Source organism: Loa loa, assembly GCF_000183805.2.
Source record: "Loa loa unplaced genomic scaffold supercont3.70, whole genome shotgun sequence".
NCBI classification, from domain to species: domain Eukaryota; kingdom Metazoa; phylum Nematoda; class Chromadorea; order Rhabditida; family Onchocercidae; genus Loa; species Loa loa.
This window is the reverse complement of record NW_018108250.1, coordinates 157,579-168,780: the sequence shown is the minus strand read 5'-3', so window position 1 is coordinate 168,780 and position 11,202 is coordinate 157,579. Positions and strand designations below refer to the sequence as shown.

Sequence of the window (11,202 nt, the reverse complement as noted above, 5' to 3'; positions counted from 1 at the left end):
ATGTATATATATCATCGGGATCATAAAGCTTAACGGAAACTAATTAAATGATGAATTCGAAACAGTGATACCCAAACTTGAAAAACTAAACATTTCTTGGATCACTAACCTTCCGGACGACCGTCGTCATAAGCAAAATATATTTTTCAGTGAGAAACCTTACCATTTTTCAAGAAACCATTCAGAAAGGGTGGTAAATTATAAGAAAAAAAAAACTCCATGAACGATCCAAAGAGAGACACTTATAACAGCAGAACGACCAACAGCAACATAAGCATCAGTAATAGCAGATGCACTAAATCGAAAAACAACCTTCGAAAGTGCCAGCAAACAGCCAAAATATCCCGATACAAAATACATAGGGTAAGTATTCAAGTCAGGAGAAAAAGAAAAAAACAAGGAACAATCAGATCTGCCCTTGTGTCAATCGTGTGCATGAAACATTTCTTAAAACCAAAAAGTTCCGATAATCGAAGGTTCTCTAGGACATTACTTGATGGTGTGCTCGGTGTTTCCTGTCATTCTTACTGATTCTACCATCGCCACACTGTATTTGAGACTAATGCATCGGGCATATAGCCCTAGTCTCAAACTCTTATATGAACCGATTTCCAAGTATTAAATTTATGCTCTACTTCAACTGCCTGGAACTCCTGAAGACTTCTTAACATTTAACAGAGGAAATCTTAGATATTCTGCTGCATTTCAGCACTACACTGACATATTTCAGATGACGATTTCAACCATTTGATAGAAAACTAATGGCCAAAAACAGGACACGTTTTTTGACTACTTCCTATGCTCTAAGTAATACACATCAGAATTAGTGCGCACAGAAATCAGAGTTATATAGCATGAAAACGAAGCAGACAATATTTCCGTATTTAAAGCAATTTTTTAGAACTAAAATAGCACATGACAAAAACACAAAAATTAGCTAATATTAACAGAGCAAAAAATGAACAAAAATGTACCCACTGCTCCAATGACTTTGAATGCTGGAAAAGAATTAGTCAAAACTCACAGAACTCATCTGACTGATACTAGAAAAAGATGTTATAAAGTGAGCATACCAATCTCATCGTTAAGCGCATTCATAAAACAAGGAAAAATCAATGATTTTTACTGGAGCAACCACATCTGTCTAATTGAATACTGAATAGAAACTCTAGAAGAGTTTCGCTTTTCGTTTCAAATTAATTCTTTTCCACTCCGGCAATTTATAGAACTCAATTGGACTCATATTGAACGTCTCTTCAAACTGGTTTCTGTTTAGATGTCGCTCCAGATGCGCACGATCCACATCATCTGGCAATTTCTTGTTGGATGTTTGCAACACGTTCAGTGGGTAGATTTTTGCTGGTTTACTCATATCTGGCAATGAACTTCTCAAAGTAGTACGATTCCCACCTGTACCGGCACCGTTTATGGTGCAAACACGATAATCATCTGGCAAAGTGCCACCACGTCCAATCAGTGATTCTGAAAAAAAAAAAGAAAAAAGACCGGAAATACGGAAAAGCTTAGAAGCTAAAACAGAAACATAGTTAGGATTCCTGTTTCTAGAGTATTAAAGATGATTTCCCGAATTTTCATAGGTACTCTTCGTCTATAACCTGCGTAATGAACAAATGAGAAGTTCTAAGAAGGCTCATTACCCAAGTTTTCAATAGCTAACATTTAAAATTATATCGGCGAACATGAAAATATAATGCTTCAAGGAGCATCTAACGAAATGCAAGGGATGCAAATACAGATTCAAAACTAACAAAGTTCTATTTCAAAAGGTTGAACTTACGGTCAGAAAAGTTGGAGCTAATTGTCGTGTTAAAACCATCAAGGGGCACATTCTGACCATAGTGATAACCATCCGGCAGCGTGGCTGATCGACCAGTCATTTCAACATATGACCTCGGAATATGGAAAAATGGTATTGTTGTCGTCGCCGATTTGTCTGTTTGTCTCTGCCAACAGACCCATGGTTTTGGTCGATTCACATGACGCGAAGGAGCTAAATAAATTATACATTTTTAAAGCGAAGTTTGTTGAAAAGCGTCATTTTTAATTAGCAACAGACAATAAGCATGAAAAACACTTGGAAGTATAAACCCACATGCATTTACTGGAGTATCATAGCGAAATCGCAAATGAGGCATCTTCTTGGCAGATGGTGTACGACTTGCATTTCTTGGATCCCAATGCAGTGGCAATCTGGAATGATAACGGCAATCATATATTGCATGCAGTTATTAAAAAAAGACAAGTGCTTAGCACGTGCCATGTAATTGGAAAGCACAGCAATAAATAACCGACTTAATTATATTTGCTCGTGAATAAAGAACGGAAATCAAGAAAATTCATCAATAAATACCAAGGAAAAAATACTGTGTAAAGACAAAAAAAGGGATTAATTTGGATGGATTTTACTACGACAAATTAAAAACCAGACAACTTTAGGCAGATAGATATGGGTGGAGATTAACCTTTGTTTCTTATGCACTTCTTCCAGATTTTGTTTGATAACGCGAGCAATTGACGAATCTTTGTCATACGTATCTAACTGCTCCACTGCCCGCCGTAGCTTCTCATCATCAAGTCGGTCTGATTCATCATAATCATCTTCGTCATCTTCATTCTCAACAGATGACCATGAAAGATGGCGCTTAACATCTTAAAAGAAACGTTTAATTAAAAATTAGTGGAAACAACTCCTGAATATATAAGTTGCTTCTATTCAGTGTAAACCTAATGAATGCTGAGAAACGTATTTCGTCCTTAAATTCTGGCAGAGAGTGAAACACCTGTTCCTTATTTCTAAATAAATAAACTGAATACTAAATTATTGAATGGTAAAACCTCAAAAATAATTTGATACCGGAACCTTATATAGCTCCAAACAACATTTAATGGTCCAAGCAATCATTGCTTAAGCAAATGTAGAGCGTAAACATTTTTTTCTGGGCTTCGAGGAAAAAGAAGAAAGTCAATCTAAACTTTTGATTGAATTTCTGATGCAAGAACTTAAGTTGTACCTGAAAAGCAAACAGCTGGAAAATCTACCTTTTTCAGCTATAATAAAAACTTTGCCACTGTCGGGGTGCTACCAAATTCTTCATAAACCTTCAAATAATTCATCTCAACCAACAAAAAGAACAAACCATCGAGTGCATAAGGATACGGTGGCGCTGGAAAGTCCGCTCGTTCAATTGGTGGAACGATACCAGGCTCTGGAGCATGCCCAGCCGGATAATGGGCCATCTCAATCGGTTCCTCATTATCCATATGCGGTGATCGCGGACGTGGAGCACTTTTTTCGAGATCTTCCGCTGAAGCAAAAATTCCGTAATTCAAACTGCTTGCAGTACTTTCCGACAACAAATGACAAAAAATGATAAAAACTGAAAAGGCCTTCTTGAACAACTTATGTTTCAAATTCGAGCCGTTTATAGGCAAAGGAAAAAAAAAAAGAAAAAAAACGTACTTAATCGTTGCATCCCTGTTTTCAACATTGAAAGCCGTGATTTCCGGATTTTAATTGGACCTGGAAAATAGTGACGAAGAAAAATACCTCTTATTTCGTGCAGGTACGTAAAGTCATGCAAGTTCTGATTGGACGCACCCTTAGAAATTCGTTTCAGAGATTCGAATTCAAATCAAACGTACTTACCCTGAGGAGTATGAAACTGCGCAGGCTGTGGCGGATGAGGTGGAATTGGTTGCTTCAAATATGTTTGTTCAGCTTCTGGCAATAGATACATATATGTCAAATGCTGACCAAAATGCGCATGATATTTTGACTCCTCATGAGCATTGCTTGCGTCACCTGTTGGCTGGAAACATGGAAATGAAACCAAATGGTATTAAATCGTATAAATTTAAAATATTTGTTCAGGATCAGCATTTCATGCTAACTCATTCGGATTCCAAAAAATGATAAGCAGAAGAGCTATGTGCCCAGTACGCTGTAGATTGCAACAGCAGTGTAGAAAGTAAGCATCAAATCGATTATTAAAGGTCATTTTTTCCACAAAAAAAAAGTTAAGACATCCTAAGATAATACCCGAAGTGATCATTTCCAGAAACACTCCACACGAATTCAGTTTTTGTAGAAAGAAAAAAAAAAAAAACGAGACTTATTTCATATCCATCAGAACATTACAGACAAGGACCTGAAGCAAAGAAAATGATGACCATGCTTGCACACTATTAAGTAATAATCTAACCCGTAAAATCCTATCTTAGAAATAAATTAATTTACTAATGTAAATACAAAAAATAAAATGACTTACAGCAATATTTTCTGTCACTTTTGTCTGCTCACAACCTGGGTGCCAGATTTCATCACCTTGCATGTACATTTCTTGTCCATCACCAAAGCGTTCACCACAGCGTGAACAACGAGCGCAAGTTGGATGGAACTTGTAACCACCAGCCTAAAGCTGTATGTACAGAAATACTACACCTAAAACTACTAATATTTGAAAGTTTTGGTAAATCTGAAATGATTCTTAACTGTGCGAAAAATGAATCAGCTTTTCGTACACACTACCAATACATTTCGTGATCTTAGAAGGGTTTACGTACTAAATACATATCAGTGATGTCTCAACATCATCTAACTTTCGCACAAAATACGGATATTTTTAAACAGTTTAGATTTTAAAATAATTTAAATCCGCCAAACTACTCACTTGCAATACTTTTCCAGCAATATACTTATCACACTCATAACACCGGACACCATATTTCATATTGTAATCTCGAATACAAAGTGGTTTGCCATCATGTGTCATGTATTCGCCTTGCAGTACGGTAGCGCAGTCAGAGCATTTAAAACACCAAACATGCCACTGTTCTCCGAGTGCCAGCAACACCTGACCGCTCTGCAGCGGCTGTCCACAAGATGCACATCCTGAAAAGCTTTGAAATTCAGTCTGACATCATGTACCAGCATGATTCTGACCCTAACAAAGACTGTTCGAACTCACGATAACCCAAAGAAGTAAAACAACAATCATTTACAGCGGTAAATCAAGAACAGAAAGTTACAAATTTTGACTTGAACCACGTCTAACTTGGAACTGCAAAATACCTGCAGGAGAGGCAAGAGGTGATGGTTGCGTTGGCGGAGTAATAGGAGACACCGGTGACAAAGAAGTTTCGTCAGCATGTTTTAGACTTTGCTGTTCAGCTTTCACTTTCAAAGGCACTGATAAAGCTCTAAAATCTTCGGCACACAAAAACTGCCCTTCCGAACCCGTGTAGTAGCCAGTTTCTCTCAATGACCTTGAGCACTCTAGAAATATTTTTCTAACTTGGTTAATACAAAGAATATCGAATTGAGATGCTGGTGGAAAACCTTATAAAACGATTTGGTTTTAAAATAAATTCAAATGAAACTGGATAAAGACAAGGTAGTATCATGAAAGCAGAAGTAACGATAAAATTATACTTTTATATGATTTGGAAAAAGAAAAACAAAAAATGTTGCGAAAATTCTAAAAAATACATTAAAATATCTCAACTACAAATAAAACCTCTAGCAAATCCTCTTGTAGAAGAGTTTTGAGCATTTCACATCCACCTAATACTTCGGACGACTTACCTCAAACAGAATAATCCAAAAAATGCCTTATGCAATAAGAAACCAACAAAATGTTGAAAAACGAAGTGAAGAGAATTATTGAAAATTATTAACCGCTTCTTCCACTTATTCAGAAAATAAATGGATCTTTGTGCGTTTATATACGCGAACTATAAATCTCCAAGCAACGTTTTCGTCTCACAGCAAACGAATAACATGGGAAATATTACCTATGAGCTACTCACTTCAAACAACGTGAAAGATGTATACAAAGACCTCATTTATTATGGAATAACTGGTCCTGGCTAGAAATCAAATTACCTTTAAAAAAAATATCGAACAAAAACGAAAAAATTTACTTGTAGCCTCCAATTCATGAATAATTCAATGTTCATCATGCATTTCTAGAAGGTTTATTACAGTTTGGTAGAGAACCGTATAAAATTTATTCTAATTTTTTGGAACAATATTGCTACATAATGTTTAATCGATAAAAACCCTTTTTTTAAAATAAGAAACCCTACGTTTCGGGAAATCCATTCCACAAAGAGAACTCCAAACTCACAAGTGCGATTTTGTATTATGTCCAAGGAAGTATAGAAGCAATCCCTACTTTAACAAGCGGTCAATTCCATTTGCAAGAATGTCACAACAAAACACACAGTGAATGTTCCGTATTCCCCTAAAATAGATCAGATCTAATGACTTACTCGCACATTTAAAACAAGAAATGTGAATGTATTTCTCGCCTTCTGCCTTCAAAATTTCGCCAATACACTTCTTTCTGCATATATAACATTTTTTGCCTGGAAGAAAAACAATAAATATAACCTTGTCAACCTCCAGAAAAAGTATTGATATGAAAAACTGAAGCATGAGATCTAATTCTAGAATCCAAGGGAGACATATGCCCCTTCATTTTAACGAACCCGTCATTTAAAGCAAAAGATCACTATTAAATCCATGTTTAGCTACTTTAACAGATGCACATCATTGAGAGGATGGTAGCGTATGGTAATTTACTAACCATCATGGCTAACAATCAAACTAATAACCCTTAATATCAACAACAGGAAGAACAACCGTTTCAAGTCATGCTAACGAATACAAAATGAATGAATTGGAACATAAGATAGAGGAAAAATGGACAGACAAACCAACTGACAATAACTGCCAACAGTTCATGCTTTGCTCTTCAATGTAAGTAGAAAGTATGAAGCGTGACTTAGTAACGACCCAGGCAATACTGTTCGTTTTCCCCAGTAAACAGTGGGAGAAAATGGGACATCAATGGGTGGTATAACTGCTGACCATTCTTAGTTTGAAATAAATGATTATCAATTATTATCATTCCAAAAGAAAAGTAACTAACCCATTGCGACACAGAGACAGACGGGTCACTTACCCACTACACACTCCACTGGATGGATAAATCACTTGGCCGTTGAACTGCGTGAGGATGTGGATATGGAATTAGCATTGCAGCAGCAGGAGCAAGAGCGCAGCAGACACAGCTAATGGAAGACAGCGCGGGAGGGTAGAGGGTTATACGCCGAAGATGCCCCTAAAATCGATCAATAAATGTTATTGGTTGTAGTAGATGGGAAAACGGCGGTGGTTGTTAACTGAGACGGAACTGTGTATGGTGCGACAACCGAGCAGTGCTATAACTCGACCTTTGCCACTGACTATTCCGAATAATCCGGAGGACAAACGTTCTTGTTGATCCAGCATATGCAAGAAGGCAGTGGAAATGGCTAGCTTAATTATCGAAAGCTTTAGCTTTCAATAAGTTTAGTAATTGTCCTTTCTCGGGTGATTGGTAGGAGTGGTCTAATAGAAAACTATCGTCCGAGGAGGACTGGATGAATTAAAATTGGATGAACTTTGTGGGGAAGGAAGAGAGCTACGGGTTCTGTTCTGTCTTTCACGTAGTACTTCGGCGCAAAGAAATAAAGGATGCATGCCGCGAATGGGTGTGTCTTACTGAACACTCCGTCCAATACATATGGAAAGACTTAAGACAAAACATTCTTTTCCAGACCCACCTAATATTTTACCATATCTCGTGAGTGCTTTGTCGATTTTGTTGCTTCTGTGACACAGAACTTATAGCTGGAGTGCACGTTATCCAGACTGACCCGAATAAACTTATTGAAAAAACAATAGCGGGTCGTTTATAATGTTAGATTCAAGCCCTCTAACATCAGATTCGAAGTGGTTGGTTATTTTGGTTGGTTGTCGGCACTTAATTTATCCGAATTCAACTTGACTTCGAATTCAACCGAATTCAAACTGACTCATTAACATATATGTCATTTATTTGTACTGGCTAACCTTTAACTCCGTGTAACCTCAAGACAGCTTCCATTGTCATTTCTTTAAATTTAGATGCTATCCTTATCTGCCTCTTGCTTGATTTGTTGCAGTGATATTTAATTTCAGGTGAAACACAATGACAAACGCTGAGTGGGGGAAGAAAAGTGTTCTCTTTGTATGCTTAGGTAAGCACATTTTTTTGGACTTTATGAGCATACGTGCATTGCAATTATAAGAGGTAGAGTTAAAGTCTATTAATGCGGCAACTTTCCCAGCATTCGGAACCCTTCCACTTGAAATTCTTAAAAAACAGCTAGGAAAATAGCTACGGCTGCTTCAAATCTGGTTTTAACAGCTATATAGGGCAATATCTGCGTCAGATACACCCAAGTTACCACCTGAGTTAAACTTCAAGTGTAGGCAATATTTGTCGATCACCGATGGCCGAAGCAATTTTTTCGGATCTCATCAGGAAAAAAAATCTTGTGGATAAATGGATTGTTGATAGCGCTGCCGTTATCAATTTTCATGTTGGTAAATCTCCGGATAAAAGAACAATGGCAACACTGGCTGGGCATGGAATAATGGATTATGAGCATAAAGTTCGCCAGGTTTGTTTCATTACATTTTATTTATTTCTATTTTGTTGTTTTATTTTCTATGGCATCCATGAAAGGGAAGAGGGACTTGTGTGCTGAGCGTGCGGTTTCTAATATTAAAAAAGAAAGTTTCCCAATATAAGTTGAGAATTTCCAGGTGACTGACTCTGATTTCCATAATTTCGATTATATATTTGGCATGGACGAAGAGAACATTGAGTAAGTTTAATGTTTTTTGCTGAGAAAAAAAGTGATCTTATCGTTGTGGAGAACAACTGTAATGTCTAGAATGCGTTGAAGAGAAGGGAGAAGGGAGGAGAAGGAGCAACAAAGGTTTGAATCAGGAGGAATAATCAGAATTATTTTGGAGAAGAATGTGTTTTGGTATTCTTTTTTCTTGACTTATTTTTGTACGTTTTTAGAGATTTCCGGCAACATCAACTTTCTATGAAAAGATTTTTTTAAGAGTTATGAAGTTCTTCACGAGCTATATTTATGAGATGTGCTTTTGAAATTACCTCTTCTCAGTAAAGGTGAACAGCAGATAATATGGCCATCGTTTCCAAATTAATTTGGCGAACCCATTTGTGCATATTTATTATCGTTATCACTTTCTCAGAGATCTGATGAATTTACGAGGAAATGTAAAAAGCAAAGCAGTTATCGAATATTTAGGCAGGTATGATCCGGAGGGCGTTTTAATCGTACCGGACCCTTTTTACAGTCGCGGCATGCAAATGTTTGAGAAGGTAATTTACTATGTTTTCATCCGTAGTTTTATTTGTGCGTGCTATTACATAATGGTATTTGTGTATCAGCTGTTACTGTGGTTTTTAAGTAATGTCAAATTTTACATATTTGTCGTAAAAAATGTTGTGCCAATAAGTTGTTTTGGACTATTGTTATTAATTGTATTTCCAGGTTTACGAACAGTGTTTGAGATGTTGCCAAGCGTTTCTAGAAAAAAACTCATGATCTGATGATTTAATGCTGTAAAAGTCGCCAATATCTTTGTTGTCGTGGTTCTTAATTTACCTGATTCTCATATATTCAAATAATTGAACGAATTACAGTTACGCACACATAACATTAATGCATGTTTTATATTTTCGATTGTCGTTTTTGAATTTTTTTGGCAATTCATTTATGGAGATTTTTTTTAAATAGAAGGATGTGAGTGGAAGAGCAGTTTTTAGTTGCCTGGGTAGATACGATGCAAATACATGCATATATGACATATCAGAAAATTATGAAAAAGTAAGGGTTCCAGATTCAAGACTGATATCCTGAAAATTTATTGTCATACATAGATGTATTGTTTGCGCCACCATATAATTTATTGTTTCTTACGTGTTATTCCTTACTTTCTGTTGCTGTTTTTTTTTCTTTAGTACAAGTAAATTTTTTGTCAGGTTTTTGATATTTAGCACATTTCTTGTTCAATTAATTTTTATACCGTTTTTACTTTTTATCTATGCTTCGCGATCAGGAAAGAAGATAACTTGAATTAGGAGGCTAAAATGATTCTACTTCATTGTTTATAACTGTAGGATAATGACTTGGGGAATTCCCAGTTTTGAAGGATTTGATAGATAAAGATGTTCAGAGCACCGAACTTTCCTTCTTGATTAGTAATGTCCTTGCGGGATATCTAAGGGAAGTATTAGTTTACATGGATCATATCGTTTAAGGGATCCGTGGCCACGGTTTACCGCAAGTTATTTGCAGAAAATGCCTGGTTTCGATTCACGGGTAATGTATCTGATAATGAGATCTGATCTTATCTCGGATTTGAAGTGGTCGGTCGGTGCAGTTGCAGCACAAGCTGCACATGCAGCAACTGCATGCGTGTGGACATTTCGTGAAGATAGTGAAGTGATGGAATACATGAAAGATATCTCTCATTTGAGAAAGATTACATTGAAGGTAGTATTTTCCTTTTATCGCAATGAAATGCTGGTGTCTCCACTTGACTGGATGATTCATAGACAGTCGATTATTGGCGTTCTGCCGAGTTGCATATAGTGTTCTCGTTCTATTTTTATATTCACTGGCCATCATTTCTTCGTTTACTTTTTAATTTTTCGACATGCTGTGCATGAATACAGATTAATTAAAACAACATAGATTTCAAGCACTGAATAAACTATAGTTTTATAGGTACCGAACGAAAGGGAATTGCGAAATGTCGAGAAGAGGCTGCAGGATAGCAATGTTGATTATTATTTATGGATGGAAGACAGTATGGCTGTGTGCATAGCCCTCAAACCGCAATTCAGAACTTTTGTCGAACAACATGTAAAACAATTGAAACTCTTTTAAATGAAGTCTTCAATTCTGCAATTGACCATGTCGTATTGTGTTAATGTTAGCGACGCTACAGTGACTGAATATTTCCGTGAGATTCTGTATAACATATTTTATTCAAAGATAGACTGAAAATATACTGCTTATTGAAAGTATGACTAAAAATGTACTGCTTATTTGCTTCCAAATTTAGTTCTTTTTTTCTGTTGAAGACTCAACTTTTTATTACAAATGCAATGAATAAAGAATTTGTTTTGCTCCCACTCACCGTCTCTATACATATATATATATATATATATATATGTATATATATATATATGTATATATATATATATGTATATATATATATATGTATATATATATACATATATATNTATATATATATATATATAT

At 36.1% G+C, this 11,202-nt stretch overlaps 2 protein-coding genes across 2 annotated transcripts; one reads left to right on the top strand and one right to left on the bottom strand.

Moving 5' to 3' along the window:
* Nucleotides 1-1,168: 1,168 nt before the first annotated feature.
* Nucleotides 1,169-7,318, bottom strand: LOAG_09035 (UNCoordinated family member; the record flags this gene model as incomplete). Its single annotated transcript, XM_020447844.1, has 13 exons — nt 1,169-1,482; nt 1,799-2,011; nt 2,114-2,211; nt 2,484-2,670; nt 3,159-3,326; nt 3,482-3,541; nt 3,668-3,830; nt 4,290-4,433; nt 4,692-4,912; nt 5,093-5,296; nt 6,295-6,390; nt 7,022-7,148; nt 7,211-7,318. 13 exons carry the CDS (start codon nt 7,316-7,318, stop codon nt 1,169-1,171), a joined length of 2,103 nt encoding a protein of 700 aa, XP_020301965.1.
* A 721-nt stretch (nt 7,319-8,039) lies between these two features.
* On the top strand, nt 8,040-11,079 carry LOAG_09034 (phosphotyrosine protein phosphatase; the record flags this gene model as incomplete). The annotated part of the gene is made up of 6 exons (XM_003144563.2): nt 8,040-8,088; nt 8,324-8,514; nt 8,660-8,721; nt 9,122-9,251; nt 10,231-10,428; nt 10,663-11,079. The coding sequence occupies 6 exons, from the start codon at nt 8,040-8,042 to the stop codon at nt 10,822-10,824; spliced, it is 792 nt and encodes a 263-aa protein (XP_003144611.1). The 3' UTR covers nt 10,825-11,079.
* Between the last annotated feature and the right edge of the window lie 123 nt (nt 11,080-11,202).